At 47.5% G+C, this 17,074-nt stretch overlaps 1 protein-coding gene across 2 annotated transcripts in view; it reads right to left on the minus strand.

Annotated features, from left to right (window-relative positions):
* SLIT1 (slit guidance ligand 1) overlaps window positions 1–17,074 on the minus strand; it is a 177,273-nt gene that overhangs the window by 19,066 nt on the left and 141,133 nt on the right. For both annotated transcript variants that reach the window (XM_053584668.1, XM_053584670.1), the window contains 5 exons: window positions 16,005–16,076; window positions 12,547–12,618; window positions 11,620–11,691; window positions 2,066–2,229; window positions 212–336 (listed from right to left, as the gene is read on the minus strand). In XM_053584668.1, coding sequence (XP_053440643.1) covers window positions 212–336; window positions 2,066–2,229; window positions 11,620–11,691; window positions 12,547–12,618; window positions 16,005–16,076 — 505 coding nt within the window. The remainder of the gene's footprint in view (window positions 1–211; window positions 337–2,065; window positions 2,230–11,619; window positions 11,692–12,546; window positions 12,619–16,004; window positions 16,077–17,074) is intronic.

Below are 17,074 nucleotides of genomic sequence, written 5' to 3' on the forward strand. Positions count from 1 at the left end.
CTCAGCAGCCCCATCTCCCTGCCTGGAGTAATGTGCACTTGTTCATTCATTCATTCATTCATTCACTCGCCATCATGGATTATGGGCTCATTCAAGCACCTGCTCTGAGCCAGGCGGTGATCTGATCCCTGGGGCCAGCCTGATGAACAAGACAGACCTGGTCCTGCCCCACAGCACACATGAGGGCCCTCCTTCCATGGCCTCCACTCACCTTGTAGCCACTGGGGCAGGCACACCTGTATATCTCAAGGGGGTCATGGTGACAGGTGCCCTGGTTCTGGCACGGGCTGGACACACAGGGATCACACTTGGCCTGGACAGCCAGAGTGGGCGGACCTGCCATGGTGAGGGGGATGTGTCAGGGCAGGAGGGGCAGCATGGGAGCCCCTGGCCCTGAGTAGCCCGGCCTCAGGGAGATGTGCCGCCTACACCTCCTCTAGACCACGCTTGCACCCTCACCTAGTCCACCCTCCCAGCCTCCAGATGCTCCCCTGCAAAGTGGGGCTGTGACAGCCCTGCCGCAGGGCGCGAAGGGCTAAACCAGCAAATCTCATATGCAAAGCGTGCCTGGAAGGCACCCACCACAACACATGGCCATCCAGGCCACATCATCAATGTGAGGACGGCATAGTCCCCACGACTATGTTGGCTAACTCTCCTCTGTCCTTCATGACCTTCTGAACCAATGACCCCCAGCCTGGCACCCACTGACCAGGAGGACAGAGGCAGAGAGGAGACACTGGCTCAGCCAACTCGCACCTGAGTACAATTGGCCACACCAAAGGAAAAAAGGGTCCATTTGCCTCAGGGTTGCTTCTCTCCAAGCCTGAACCAGGACCCTTTCCTGTCACCTCCCTGGCTATAGCCTCCTCTCCAGCCTCCAGGACACTCTGGTCACAGAGGTGGATGGAGGAGCAGCAGTCAGACCACCGGGAGCGCCACCTCTCAGGGATAGCAGGATCTCCTAAGACTAAGTAGGATGAGCTGGCCAGTTTACTCCAGTTTCCCCACAGGATCCTAGAAGAGGTGGGACATTGGTTCCACTGAAGATACATAAGTGTGAACGGAAATGAAACACTTCTCAGCAATGACCGAAAGGACACACAGGGGCTTCTGGGGCACAAGTGGGGCTCTGTTTCTCAATTCCAGAGTTCAGTTTGTAAAAATTAAGCGAGCCATTTGCTTACAATCTGTGTACTTTTCTATATGTGTGTTGTATTTCAATAAAAAGTAAAAAAAAAAAAAAACCTCTTCCCACCAGCATCAAACCCGCTCTATTAAATAAACACAGACCACGTGTTTCAACATGAATTGGCTGGCTTTAACAGCCAAGCTGCAGATCAGGCCCTCTGAACTGCTATGGTTGTGATAACATCCTGCACACAGGGTGGCCTGGGGCCTCTCATTAACCTACGGCTGTCAGCTTCATTTCCGACGGTGGCCTCCGAGCTTGTAGAGGGCAGAGGCCGTGCCCCACAGCCTCTGGTGCCCTCTCCCAACTGCCCCTTAAACATAAAGCCAGGCCTGGGGCAGCCACTTGGCCACCTGTCTGCACTCAGAAGGACCCCTGGGGCCTGGGCCATCAGTGAGTCAGTCAATCCCTGAACAAGGGTTTACGGATGCCTGGGGTGAGGCATCTCAGAGCAAAGCCCAATGAACTTCCAGCCGCATTCAGGCTCTGCAGTTCTGCAAATGTCAGGAGAGCAACAGCTGAGTCCTTGGTTCCCCCAGGGACTGAGATGGATTTAAGCTAATTCTGAGCTCCAAAGGAGGTCTGAGGGCTCACACTGCAGAGAGGTGTGGCACTTCCAGAAACACTGCTACTATTTTGATTTTCCTTACATAACCATGGGAGGGATTAAAGGCCTGACGGCCTGAGATTTTTCTCTCTGGCTTTTTTCCTTGGTGATATGTCAGGACTGGAAGGCAGCCATCCTAACAAGCAGCAGGTGGCGTGTTCCTGTCACCTCATCCCCACCAGCGGTCACCACAGGGACACAGGCACATTGGGAAGGCCCTACCAGGGATGGACAAGTTCTATGGGCCCCTGTGCTCCTGGGCTCACCTTGGCATTCAAACTTCTTGGCAGGGGTGGTGAGAAGCAGCTTGCCCTCCATGTCTGGGGGCCCTGCACAGCGGGCAATGCCTGGTTCCTTGTAGCCAGTCTTCACCCAGCTGGACAGCCAGCGGAGGCTGCAGTCACAGTATAAGGGATTGGCACCAATGGCTCTGGGGCAGAGAGAAGCAGGTGTTACAGGTTGATAGGGCCCTTACATGAAGCACCTAGGATCCCAGGCACTGTGCTGGGGCTGCCAAAAATCCTAACAGCCAGCTTGATGCTAGTACTTCAGTGGTTAGGGCGCCAGCCACATACACCGGGGTTGGGGAGTTTGAAACCAGGCCAGGCCTTCTAAAACAACAATGACAACAACAATAACAAAAATAACCAGGTGTTGTGGCAGGCACCTGTAGTCCCAGCTACTCGGGACGCTGAGGCAAGAGAATCACTTAAGCCCAAGACTTGGAGGTTGCTGTGAGCTGTGATGCCATAGCACTCTACTGAGGGCAACATAGTAAGACTCTGTCTCAAAAAAAAAAAAAAAAATCCCTAACAGCCTCCTTTCCACGAGCACGTGCTTTGTAACCAGTGCTGTTTTAAGCACTGCATATGCATCACTTCACTTGGTCCTCACCACACACTGTCCCCATTTTACAGCTGCAGAAACCCAGGCCCAGAAAGGTTGAGGAACTTTCCTAAGGTCACACAGAGAAACAGGAGAGCTGGGATTTGAACCTGTGCTGTTGGAGCTAGAGCCTACAAATGTGTTGCCTGCAGTGTATGTAGGGAAGAAAGCAACTAGCACGAACTGCTGCAAGGAGACACGCTTTTCCCGCCTTCGTGCAGCAAAAGTTCTCAGCCCCACTGGGCACGGTTCCTTTTCTCCATCTGAAAGAGGAGGGAACTCAGCCTCAGGTGGTGGAATAAGTGATCTCCCTGGAGTCACACAACTAGCAAAGGGGAGACCCTGGATCCAGACACAGAGCTGTCTGCTTCTGAGGCCCACACTCTTTTCTTTTTCTTTTCATTTTTCTTTAAGCAGTGAACTCGTGAATGCATTCTCATTGTAAGCCACCCTCAAAGACTGCAGACAAAGCAAGTCTCCTCCCCGCACAGCACGGTGATGATGAAATGCCACCGCGTTGTACACTTTAGAAAGGTTAATTTTATATTATGTGAATTTTACCTCAATTTTTTGAAAGGCATGTTCCTGTGTTACTGACGGGGGTGCAAAATGGTGGAACTCTTGTGGAGGGGAGGTTGAGATATCTACCAAATTGCCAATGCAATCCAGTGTACGCAATACTAATATGAAACCAGTATATAAACAACTACACACCCACATGAAAGATAAAACACAAATATAGTCTAGCAAGAAGGAGGGGAAGGGAGGGTGATCAGTGGGATCTCACCCGACGTGCGCCATGTGCGGGTGTTCAGCACGCCCCCTGCGTGAAGGGCTCAACTTCAACTTGAACTTTACCTTAGAATTGAAAACAATGTAACCTAAACATTTGTACCTTCACATTAATTTTAAAAGAAAGCAAAAAAAAAAAAAAAAAATTGCCAATGCAGTCAGTTGCCTTTTGACCCAGCAATTCTGTTTCTGGCTGTTTCACTCACAGATGCGCCTACAAAAGCATGCGAGGGAATCTGTGCGGCAGCGTTGTCTGTAACAGAAAGAAAGACGGGAACCCCAGTGCTCATTGGAGGGGCAGTGCTTAAATAATGATGTGCTACATCCACATTACAAAAAATAATCCAACGCCCCATTGTCCCACCCTCCACAGGTGGACATGTGGGCCCAGGGTCACCATGCTCAGGTGTGCAGCCTTCCAGGGCTTTCCCACATTTCCAGAAATGACATTCTGCTGCACATTGCAACTGAGCAGCTTACTACTTGTCACTGAATGGCATGTTTTGAAAATCTTCCAGATCAGCCTGTATGGGTCATGGGTCCACCCCATTTTGTCAAGCTGCTTCACAGCACCCCCCAGAGTGGACACCCCAGAGCCCAGTGAGCAATCGCCCCATGGTTGGCGTTCTGGTTGTTTCCAACAGCAGCGAACACTTGTACATGCCTCTTTGTGAGGTGTGAGCATTTCTCTAGATCAGGAGCCTAGAAGTAGAGTCAGGGTTTGGACAAAGGGCATGGAATGTGTTAACAGCTGCTCTCCCCAAAGTTGTACCGACTCCAGAGCCCAGCAGAGTAAGCTATAGCTGCTCCCACATTTGCACCAACACTGAATACTGCCAATCTCTTCATTTCTCACCAATCCAGCGGGCAAACTCAGAATCTTTTCACTAAGACACAGTGAGAGACTTTTGAGATGGACAAGACATAGATTTGGGGGAAAGAAAGGGCCAGAGCTCTTTGACTCTGCAATAGAAGAATCGATGCCTCATGCCTGAAGTGCATCAATAGCAACATTACTTTGAAATTATAAGGTTAGATCATGTTAATGAGAACGGTCACATTAATTAAGTAACCAGTGGGTACACTGCCATTTTTCCCCTGTTTCTGGGCAATACAGAGGAAGTGGTTCCCCCTGAGATGTGTACAGTCTGATAAAAGCAGCAGCAGCTCTGAATAGGAATTCCCCAAAAGAGCATGGCCAACAATATGCAATCTCATAAAGTGGGCTGATAAGACTTGGACTGTGGTCCTGATGCAGCCGCCCCCTGCCCGGGTGACCTTGAACGCTTCACTTAACATCTCTGGGGCTCCCTTTATGATTTGACAAAGAGCCTACAGCCTAGAGGGAGAAGAAACACAAGCACATGGAACCTAAAATGGGAGCCAAGGGAATACTGAGCTCGGAAAAGAAGGCAGGTTCAACCTTGACATGTGTTCAAATTTTTTCTATTTTTATTTGCTGACAGCATCCCTCCTGGCTAATGGGATGCGTGAGATACCTTCCTCTGTCCGCTGAACAGCACCGGGGCCTCTCAGACGTAGAGAAAGGTCAGATGCTTTGATTCTTTGAAGCTCCAGAGTGTTGAAAAGAACAAAGACTTTTTAAAAAATAGAAATGCAAAGATTGCAGCATATTTAAAATGTTTACATTCACCAGATTGTTTTTTCTTCACTAATAAAAAGTACAATTCAAAAGATAAATACAGAATTGATTTAAAAATGTTTTTTATAGCCTGTAGTCCCAGCTACTCTGGAGGCTGAGGCAGGAGAATCGCTTAAGCCCAGGAGTTGGAGGTTGCTGTGAGCTGTATGATGCCATGGCACTCTATCGAGGGCCATAAAGTGAGACTCTGTCTCTATAAAAAAAAAAAAAAAGAAAATGAAAAAATGTTTTTTATAGTGCACTACAAGGTAATGAGCCAAGGTAAAGAGTTGAAGGCACCTCATTCAGAGAATATGCCAAAAAAGACGAAATCTGAGGCTCTGTGAGTGAGAAGGCATTTGACTTGTCTTAGGGTCTTCACAAATCACCAGATTTGGGCAGGTGCCCCCCGTAACAGCAAAAAAAGTGCACTTCCAACCTAAGCGTCCCTTCTTGACTCCTAATAAATAATAAAAACTATGGGGCCAATGTATAAAGCTATTTAAAAATATAAATTCTGGCTTGACTCACACTTGATTTACGCTGTTTCTGTATCAAGCCACAGGTGAATTCAATGGTACAAGCTTTAATTTATCAAAAAGCTTTATTTTTCTCGATAAGGACCACCTTGCCCTCTCTTCAGTAGGATTTGTACCTCACATTCATCTGGGGACCATTTTCCCAAGGAAAACTCCTGCGAATTCAGCGGGATGTGAAGAGACACAGGCCCCAATGAGACAGGGTGGGGATGGGGACACAGCAGCCAGGCCACACCACAGTCCAGGACTGTGAGTTCAGGTACAAACCCCAGCGAAAGTATAAATAACCCTGTGTTGTTGATTGTCACTATAATTTGGAAATAGCTGAAACAGTAGCTATTTGGTCTTTGCATGCCAAGGCCCTGCCTGGCTTCTATTTATGTAACCTGGACTGAAATAGCTTTCCGCCTGGCCGTTTCACAGAGCCACCAACTACAGAGGTTAGCATACTCTAGGACTTAAAATCTTCTTCAGCCGAGCTAAATCTGCCTGTCCCACTACTAGGCAACCTACAGATGTACCAAAAAACGTACACATTTTAAAAGATGTTGTTGGGCGGAGCCTGTGGCTCAGTCGGTAGGGCGCTGGCCCCATATACTGAGGGTGGCGGGTTCAAACCCGGCCCCGGCCAAACTGCAACCAAAAAATAGCCGGGCGTTGTGGCGGGCGCTTGTAGTCCCAGCTGCTCGGGAGGCTGAGGCAAGAGAATCGCTTAAGCCCAGGAGTTAGAGGTTGCTGTGAGCTGTGTGAGGCCACGGCACTCTACCGAGGGCCATAAAGTGAGACTCTGTCTCTACAAAAATAAATAAATAAAAGATGATGTCTATGTAATACTTCTCGAAGTTGAATTGAATTATGGTAGCAATGTGTAGTATGACATTTGTTCAAAAGACGGCTGTTTCACTCAGTTAATTAAATAAATGCTAGTGTTACTATGCAACAGACAGGACAGGAAAGAAAATGGTGGAGGAGGCTCGGTTGTTGTTTAAGGAACACAAGACCATTTTGAAGCGATATTTGAAACTCAAGAATGTCGCGGAAGTACAACGACAAAAGAGATATAGTATGCAACAGGGCCTTCCACATGCCTAACAGTTGCACACGTTCATGATAAGTCTGAGGCTCGGGGTACCATGCGTGATGTGCACGAGGGAAGATCCCGGAGGCCTTGCAATGTGGCTCAAGCAGCAGGTGCCATAATCAGAAGTGTTTGGACACTGATGGTAACCACTTGGAGCATCTCTTACAATTGCAGAAGTCAAATATCTTTTGTTGTCAGTATATTTTGAATATTACAATTTCAATGCAGTTTTTTTATTTCTCAAAATGTGTGCATATGTATATTTTTTGCACCCTCTGGATTTGCATGCCTTTCTGTCTGCTGATGAACCTATGTGCAGTGGAAAGGGCTCCCAGAATTGCTAAATCCCCAGCCGCATCAGAGACTAGCAGGCATCCGTTAATGTTTGCTGAATGCATGAATGCCTGTCTCACAGCTCAAGAAAGGCACAAAACCTCAGTGCAAAGGAAATTCAAAAAGAAAAGAATCATCTATCATCCCATAAACGTAATTAATTTATTACTAGTGCGCTCCCTTCAATTCTTGGCAACATGTTTGTCTATCACTGAAATTAGAGTAAACAGTCCTCTTGATTCTGGTTTTCCTCAAATAATAAATTACAGTGCTATTCTGTCATATGAGCATGCCATAATTTACTTAATCAAGACATACATACAGGGCGGCACCTGTGGCTCAAGGGAGTAGGGCGCCGACCCCATATGCCGGAGGTGGTGGGTTCAAAACCAGCCCCGGCCAAAAATTGCAAAAAACAAAAACAAACAAACAAACAAAAGACATACATACTTTTCACGTCTAATTCTTAATAAATTCTAAATCTAGTTTTCCAGCCTACAGCAGATTAGAGGCAACAAAATGCCAGATTATAGCAATGAAGAATGGCACTGGGGAACCTTAGCAGAGGTAGATACTTGCCAACGGATGGATGGACAGATGGATGAATGGTGAGCTGGCTTCAAAGTAAACGTAAGAGTAAACAGCATCAGAGAGATGTGCAGGGTATTGAAGCCCAGGGCAGTGAAGAGTGCTCACAAACCATAAGAGACCTTAAAAATAACCTTAGTATAGGTGAGAGAAGAGGCCTAAAGAATGAATTGGCCGAATCTCACTGCAGATGGCAGAATAAGAACCTGTAGCCCCAAGTCCTTATTCCAAGTCTAGAGTTCAAAGGGTTTTAATGTGGGCCTGTCCACCACACCATCACTCCATTTGCCCCTCATCCACACTGCCAAAGGATAGGAGGGGCCCAGCCAGAGTCCCATCAGGAGCAGAGGGCTTCTTAGGAACACCGGCATCTTCTGGTGTGAGTGAGCCAGGAAGCCTGAATGCTCACTCTTGGCCAACTCTGACTTGTTATGGAGCCCTGGGGAGGCCCTCCCTTCAAATTGTATATGGCTTTTGTGAAGCCCAGAGTGAACGCAGTGAGTCTGTGTTATCCTCTTACTATTCCTCAACTCCTTGTAATGCTCAAGTCATCTTTCTGCAACAGCCTCAGCTTGTGAGCACACAGGAGACAATGCCTGTGTGCGTGCACATCAATACGCCATGTGTGCACGCGTGCACAGCACACCCGAATCCAAGTACATCTTTCAAGCTACTGTTTGTCTCTATTTTAAACCCTGGGTAGAAAGCGCAAAGTTTATTCCCAAGGTTGCTTCATAACAATAAAAGATTTCTTTCATAAAGATGCTGTTTTGTAGAGAAATTGGGCTTAGATGCAATCAACAAACATATCTAATCAGTAATGTCAATGCCATGTTTTAGCAATATAACCACTGCTAAACTGATCTTTATTTGTTGGTTTATTTTTATAAATTGGAAAACAAAAACAAACAAACAAATAAATAAATTGGATCTGGCTTCTAGCCAGTTGTCATATTCTCCTTAAAAAGGTTGGCATTTATAGACAGATACAGGCTCGAAATTTGTTTTTGCAGCTTCAGTTATAGGTTCAAAATTTGGTTTGCAGCTTTAGTTTGTTTGTTCAAAACGTATGTTGCTTGTTCACTTCCCATTTGAAAACAAAGCTTCTAGCTAGATTTTGAACTAGAGAGAAGATGTACTCAGATGTTACTCAGTTCTCCTGAGAAGACAGGAAAGGGGGCCAACTATACATTTAAACCCAATACGGGGGGATCAAAGGTGGGAAAGGTGGACTAGATGCTCGCAAAGGCCCTGCCTGGCAAGGTGCAGAGTCCAGGGCTATGCAGAGAAGGATAAGTGGTTCCAGGGCAGTGGCAGCCCCTGGTGCCAGCAGAGATAAGCACAAATCTTCTGCGGAGAGTAGCAGCTCCAGCTTAGGTCTCCAGAATGCCTAAAGACGAATGTCAAAAAAATGAGCCCACAATCCAAAATTATCCAACACAGATAGAAACAACTCCTGTGAATTACAGTCAGCAGGGACAACAAACAACACTTTTCCTGCCTGGCTTTTGTCCACAACCACTATCTCCATCCAGGCTCACTCCTGCCTCCTTCCACCCTCTGTATGTCACCAGTGGCTTTCCAGAAGTTTTCTATAACTTAATTCTTCCACAATTGCCTTTTATCTATAAGATAAAGTCTAAACACCTTAGCGTGGCACAAACAGCTCTTTATAATGTTCTTTTCCAGACTCACCTCTTCTCACCCCCCATTCTTTCTCCAACTAAACACCTTTTATCCTATGCTGTACAACACAACATCCCCAAATATGCCATTTACATTCTTGTCTCCAAGCCTTTGTACATGCTGTTCCCTCTTCCTGGAATGCCCTTCCCCACATCCTCCAAATTAGACTCCCAGTCTCTCTTCATGGCAGTATTCCTGGCACCTCTGCTTTGAAGCTCCTCATACTTAGAATTAGTCACTATTTCCTTTGAATTCTCTTTATAATATCCCAAGTGGTTACAGAGACCACAAAGCTTGTGTTAGTACATTCTTCAGCCTATGACTCATTCTGGTTACCTAGGACATATTTATTGAGGCAATAAAGAATAAATAAAGAGCTTTGGAATCAGACACACCTAAATTCAAATCCTGTTTCTGTTATCTCCTAGATTTATGACCTAAGGAAGCTGCACAACTTTTCAGAACCTGGGACTATAAAATGGAAATAATAAATCCTACTTCTTAGGAGGATTACCCCTCCTACTTCTACGGCAGACATCGCTAATCAATCACTACACTATTCCCACTGAGTCCTGATGGGCTCTGGAATCTTTAGTGCAATACCTGCTAATAGAGCTGGTATATAATACATAACCTATTTCCCATTTTGGTCATGGAGTCAACGAGACACTGTAGATAAAGCACCCAGTATGGTATTTGACGCAAACAGATCCTCAAAGAGTGGCACCTGTTACTATTTTACTTCCTCAAGTCTAAAATTTTTAGATGCCACTGATTTAACATGCTTTGGGTGGGGTGGAAAAACATTACCATAATAAATATACACATCATTTTAAGATATACTCTGATTTTAGAGATTAAAATGGAGAAAAAGTAAGTCTTAGAACTGAGAAAACCCAGTGAAATTATTGAATGAACAAACTTCAAGAAGAGATGCTGGGAACCCCCAAAGGCCCTCCAACCTAGGGATGCCTGTCCACCCACGCTCTGGGAGATGGGGCATGGGACAAGGAGCAAAAGGAATCAGCCGTGCCCAGGGTCCGAGCCATAGTCCATGTCCCCTACATCTCCTCAACAGGTTGTGCCACGAGATGCCAAGACAGAATGTGTCTGCTCTGCACCCAGCCAGGCCTCCAGAATCAGGCCTGCCCTCCCACAGCCCAGCACTTCTTTATTTCTTCCTTTTTATGGGGTACAACGTACATAACATAAAATTTGCCATTTTTACCATTTTAAGTGGATAATTCAGTGACATTTTAAATCCACAGCATTGTGCAACCATCACCACTACCTATTAATATTTTCAAACTTTTTCATCACCCCGAACAGAAACTCCGTGCTCACTAAATGCTAACTCCCCATTCCTCCTGCCCCCACTGGCCCCTGGCAACCATTGTCCAACAGCCATCATTCTACTTTTTGTCCTTTTGTGTCTGGTTTATTTTATTTAGCATGTTTTTAAGTCTCATATATATTGTAGCACATAACGGAACGTCATTATTTTCATGGCTAATATCCCATTGTGTATATCTTACGCCTCCTTTTGTTTTTGCATTCATCTGTTGATGGACATGCTGTTTCCTCTCGGGGCCATTGCGAATAATGCTATAATTAACACCGGGGCACGAGTGTCTGTTTGAGCCCCCTGCTTTCCATTCCTTTGGGTGGAGACGGAGTGGAACTGCTGGGTCATATAGTAATTCTGTGTTTAGCTTTTAAGGAGTCAGGCCCACTGCTTTTAAAGAATCCTCATAGCACTGTCAACTAACTGGTTTTGGAAGCAATTCTACATTCAATTATACCACCTCTCGGAGGTCGTAAATTTTCTGGGCTTATCCCTGGGCCAAGTGAGATTAGGGGCATAGTGCACGTGTGTGGTGCTTAAGAGCCCTGGCGCTGGAGTCAGAAACTCCCCACCCCTCAGCCGTGCAATTTGGGGCAAGCTTCTTACTTTATCTGCGCCTATTTCCTCACATGTAGAACAAGAATCACAGTACCTATATTGTAGGATTACCGTGAGGATTATACTAGCTGGTGCAGGTGAGGCGCTTAGCTGTCAATAAATAGTCGTTATAACCTAATTACTGCTTGTGAGGAATTGTTTCCCTGATGAGCTGGTGAATGCATGAGCCCAAGAGGGTGCACATGGGACAATCACAAGCTTAATTTCAGGACAGAAGCACAATGTCCTGACAATCTCAGGAGATGGAGTCCTCCTCGGAAACCAAGCTCGTTTAAACCAAAGGACCAGAGAGTTGGGCCAGAGTTACTCACAGGTGAGACAGGGAGGTCACGTCAGCAAAGATCCCCTCTCGGAGGGTAGAGATGTCGTTGCCGTGGAGGGACCTGAGGAGAGAAGAGGCTTCTGGCGCCTCACCCAGGGAGAGACAGGGGATCTGCTGGAGGGACAGGCCTGGCCCTCTGCTAAGAAGGGACAGGCCGTCCTTACCCTCCAGGCCTCTTGGTCAGTGCTGTGAGGGAGACCCTGTCCTACTGGCCACAGGGAAGAAAGAGGGAGCCCTTAATAATCCAGGTTGCCTGCCCTGACCCCAGTCCTTCTGGAGGTCTCCATTTCTGCCTTTGTAAATAACAGAAGCAGCATATTCATACAGTGAATAGGACTTGTGTATCCAGTGCTCTCCCTTTTTTAGCTGGAGCCTGAGGACAGAACCCTTCTGCTTGTCAGGAAATAACTGAGGCCAGCTATAGATTAGGACTAGGAGAGGATGTCAGCTTGCCTCCTGCCAGGCCATCTCAATGGACGTAACAGAGGACAAAATCTCAATTCATAGAAAAGGCTACATAGGGAGTCTGAGGCAAGAGGATCTCTTGAGCCCAAGAGGTTGCTGTGAGCTATGATGACCCCATGATACTCTACCCAGAGTGACAGAGACAAAAAAAAAAGTTCACAAATTTCTTGCAAATAAACATTTTCAACTGGAATAGAAGTCTCACATGCAAATGAAGGGCTACCTTATCTTAGATGCCCTCCCTAATACCACAAACTCAAGTTGGGGTTGACAGCAACCCCCATTTCTTAGATCATCTCCCATTCATGACTCAGCTTATACAGAATGAGAGTATTCTGGACTCCCACCATGGAACACAGAGCCGGCCCTTCTGGGGCCCCAGACATTTCTGCCCACCAGGTGGGTGGTAGGGCCCTCCTGGGTGGCTTGCTGGAGGAATGGAGAGACTTACAGCAGGCGCAGGGAGCGGAGCCCCTGGAAGGCCAGAGGAGGGATGCACCGGAGGGCGTTGTAACTGAGGATTCTGCGGGAGGAAGGAGGAGGAGGAGGAGGAAGAGGATGAGAGCAGCGTCACTTCCCCAGGCCCCGCAGGCACAGCCACCCCTCAGCATGCTGAGGGTCACTGTGCCGGCAGCCTCTGTGCCCTCGGAGGGGAGGCCGGGCAGTGGACAGAGTGGGGGCCAGACCCTGCTCCAATCAGTGGGTGAGCCTGGCCATGTCCCCTAATCCCTTCCTGCCTCGATCACTTCCCTTAACTATAAAATAGGAAGAAAAATGATGTCAACTTGATAGGGCTCTTCTGCGGGTTAAGTATGAAAACCCAGGTGCAGCTCCTAGCCCAGTGCCCAGCTCCAAATAGACCCTCAGTAAAGGAGAGCTGCTGTCCCTACGAATGAGGCTGCACCAGCAAGGGGCACAGGCAGGTTCCTGTAAAGGTGACACCTGACCAGGACCTCCTTGGGGGAGCCCACCCTCTCAGCCCATCACTTCCAGGGCAGAGAGGAGATGTCCTGGCTTCTATAAGAATTTACCATTAGGAAGCTGTGACTGTGAGGAAGATAGTGTAATTATCCCCATCTTATAGGTGAAGAAACGGAGGCTTAAAGAAGTGAATCATTATTAAGAGGGTTTATTTTTTGTTTTTGTTTTTTTTGTAGAGACAGTCTCACTTTATTGCCCTCGGTAGAGTGCCGTGGCATCACACAGCTCACAGCAACCTCCAACTCCTGGGTTTAGGCGATTCTCATGCCTCAGCCTCCCAAGTAGTTGGGACTACAGGCGCCCACCACAATGCCCGGCTATTTTTTTGTTGCAGTTCCCCGGGGCTGGGTTTGAACCCACCACCCTCAGTATATGGGGCCGGCGCCCTACTCAATGAGTCATAGGCGCCGCCCTGTTTTTGTTTTTGTTTTTTTTGGACAGAGTCTCACTATGTTGCCCTTGGTAGAGTGCCGTGGCATCACAGCTTACAGCAACCTCAAATTCTTAGGCTTAAGTGATTCTCTCGCCTCACCCTCCCAAGTAGCTGGGACTACAGGCACCTGCCACAATGCATGGCTATTTTTTGGTTGCAGTTGTCATTGTTGTTTAGCAGGCCCAGGCCGAGCTTGAACCTGCCAGCCTCAGTGTATGTGGCCGGTGCCCTATTCACTGAGCTAAGGGCACTAAGCCTAGGAGGGCTTTCATTAAGATTCTCAGTTTCCAGAGCCTGCAGGTTAAACCTCTGTCCCAAAATGCTTCTGAGTAAATGAATCCATCTAGGGCAGACAGGCAGACTAATGAGGGAAATGATACCTGTGTAATTGCCTCACCCTGGGAACAACTCAGGTGTCTGTCCACAGGTGAATGGATAAACAAACTGAGGCACATCCGTACAACAGAACACTGCTCAGCAGTCAAAAGGAAGACACTGCCAGTGCACACAGCACCGTGGACAAATCTCACAGTGATCACACTGGGTGAAGGTGCGCAAGAGTTTGTACTGTGATTCCACTTACGTGAGACTCTAGAAAATGTAAACTAACCTATAATGACAAAGTGGTGCCTGCGGCTGGGAGCGGTGGGAGGGAGGGATCTCAAAGGGCCCAGCTGCTGAGCTCACAGTGAGTCCCTGGGTATGTGCGTGTGTCAAGACTTACCACATTCTGGCCAGGTACTGTGGCTTACACGTGTAAACATAGCACTTTGAGGAGGTCAAGGTAGGAGGATCACTTGAGTTTAGGCGTTCAAGAGCAGCCTGGGTAATAAAACCCCCCAAACCACTGTCTCTACAAAAAAATTTTTGAAAATTAGGCAAGAGTGGTGGCAAGTGCCTATGGTCTCAGCTACTCAGGAGCCTGAGGCAGGAGGATCGCTTGAACCCAGGAGCTGGGGTTGCAATAAGCTAGGCTGATACCATGGCACTCCAGGCTGGGCAAAAGAGCGAGAACTTGTCTCAAAAACTAAAAGAAAAGTTACCAAATCCTACACTTGAAGTATGTGCAATTTATTCTATATAAATTACACTCAATAAAGGTATAAATTGCACGTGAACTCTATGTCCACCCTGTATTTAAAAAGAATGAAGGAAATGAGACATTTCTATCACAGGAAAGGACGCTGTTGCCAGGACCACTTAGCCCAGGAGTCCTCACCCTCTGCACTATGCACAAGCTGTGTGGGGCTACGGGTGCACTACAGGCTGCTTACAGCACCCCTGGCTTTTATCTACTAGACACCAGTGGCACCCTCCTTCTGAGTACTGACAACTAAAAATAGTTCCAGACTTTGTCATATGTCCCCCAGAGGCCAAGATCTACTGGTTGAAAACAGGACCTTACACCAGGACAGCTTCCCACGCAAGCACCCTGGGATCCAGAGGGCCCTTCCAAGGCTAAATCTCACCCAGAAGGACCAATTGAGTCACCAGCTTGCCATGAAATGTGAACAAGTTGAGAAGCAGATGCCGGGTGAGGGGAGGATAGCCCAGAATGGGTATTAATGGCCTCAGGCCCACACCCTCCCAAAGAACAGCTAGGCCAGGGCCCCTACTTTTTTTGGGTACTGGCTCTTCTGTTCAACCACTATAGAGCCCTGAGAAAGTCCCTGAAGTTCCATCTGTAAAATGAGATGTTGGAAGGTGAACAAGACACACTCTTGACCACCAGGCAAATACATATAAGGGACACTTGATAATGAGTTCTGATCAAATGCTCAGAATGTAATTAAAGCCATCATTAAAACATGTTAGAATATGGGCACAAAAATGTTCAGAGGGTCACTGCTCACAACACTCCATGTTGGAAAAAACTCTAATATGCATCAATGGTAGAAAGGATGAGGTAATCATAGCCCATTCCTACAAAGGACCATTATGTAGCAACAAAAACAGACCACAACTTTACACAACAGGAATGGACCTCACAAACATAATGCTTGCAAGAGAAGCCAGATATAGAAGAATATATGCTGTATAATTCAATTTATACAAGGTTAAAAATGGGCAAAATTAAACTATATTACTTAGAAATGCGTATGTAGATAGCACTACTATAGAGATATCAAGGAGTAATCGTCATAGGTCAGGCAGGGGCTGCCCTGGGGTGGGGGAGAGGACTCGTGGTCAGAAAGGGACAAAGGGGCTCTGGTGTGTGAGCAGTGTTCTATTTCTGACTTGGCTATCTACATGTGTGCTAGCTTTATGAGTATTTTTTAAACCGTACATTTTTATCTTTTGCATTTTTCCGCATATACCATATGTTCTCTTTCACAATGACAGATGTTTTAAAAAGTTTTTAGGCTCTTGGGCCCCAGCACACTCTGGGGCACCTGCAAGTGGCTGTGAGCAGTGCCCAGCACAGGCTGGGGCTTGGGGAACATCTTGGCAGCTGCGGCCCCAGGTGTCAGCCCCCTTCCCTGGCTGGGACTCACAGAGTGGTCAGTTGGCTCATGTTGGTGAAGGAGGAATTGCTTAAGGAACTGATCTTGTTGTTACTCAGGTCTCTGGAAAAGGCAAAAGCATCATGGTTTAGAAAGGAAGAACTCAACCCTGGCTCGCTGCCATGGGCGCCTTCCCCTCCCCCACCCACACAATGGCTGTCCCTGCCTAGTGGACAGAGCTCCCACTGGCACTGTGGGGGGCACCTGGGGATGGAGAGGAGCACTTGGCCCATGACCTCAGTGCACGACACTCAATAGGCACAGCTCTGTGCTCTGCTCCCTGAACTGCCTCTAGGTCCCCAGGGCCACATGCCTTCACTTCCTCAGCTCTCCACCCCTCCGTCGTACAGCCTGGCTCTGCTCCTTTCCCCACAGAAATGTGCCCACCGAGGACATGGGCGACCTCCCAACCGTCAGCTCTACTGCTCTCTCCTCTCTCTCCTGCAAGCATTTCCCATGGGCTGGTTCACTAGCCCTCCAGCAATCCTAGCAGGGCAGAGTAACCCCATTTTGCAAATAAAGACCCAGACGTTCACAAGATTAACTCACCAGGGCCACCCAGCTGGTCACAGGAGAGCCAGGCTCTAACTCCAGGCCACTGGCCCCTGGAGACCAGTGTTCTCTCAGAGCCACCAGGCAGCAGGTGGCACCATGGACCACCCTCCTCCAAACTCTCACCTCCCTACCTTCCCAAGGCCCTTGCTGTCCGTGGGCTCCTTCCCCTTTAGCTACTGCTAGACTTCTTTTTGGTAGAATCTGGCCAATGAGCACATAAAGAGGATTGAAGTGAGATGCTAATTAGGTTGGAAGGCTAAGAGCAGCTGAACTGATTACCTAGAGGCTTATTTTGTTATTTCCATGGTGGAAAAGGTCAAAAGTAGAAGTAACAAAAAAAGCAGATGTTAGCCTAGAGAAAAACTTAGTTACAGATGTGTATTTATAGCTGCCATATTTCATATTTGGTTTGAAGGCTGATCTTGGACCCCGATGTCTTCCATCCCCTCCTGCTTCTGCCCTGGCTCCCATCCTTGCAAGGAGAGCCTCCTGAATTAGCAGACCAT

This window comes from Nycticebus coucang, chromosome 3 (genome assembly GCF_027406575.1).
Source record: "Nycticebus coucang isolate mNycCou1 chromosome 3, mNycCou1.pri, whole genome shotgun sequence".
Classification (NCBI taxonomy): domain Eukaryota; kingdom Metazoa; phylum Chordata; class Mammalia; order Primates; family Lorisidae; genus Nycticebus; species Nycticebus coucang.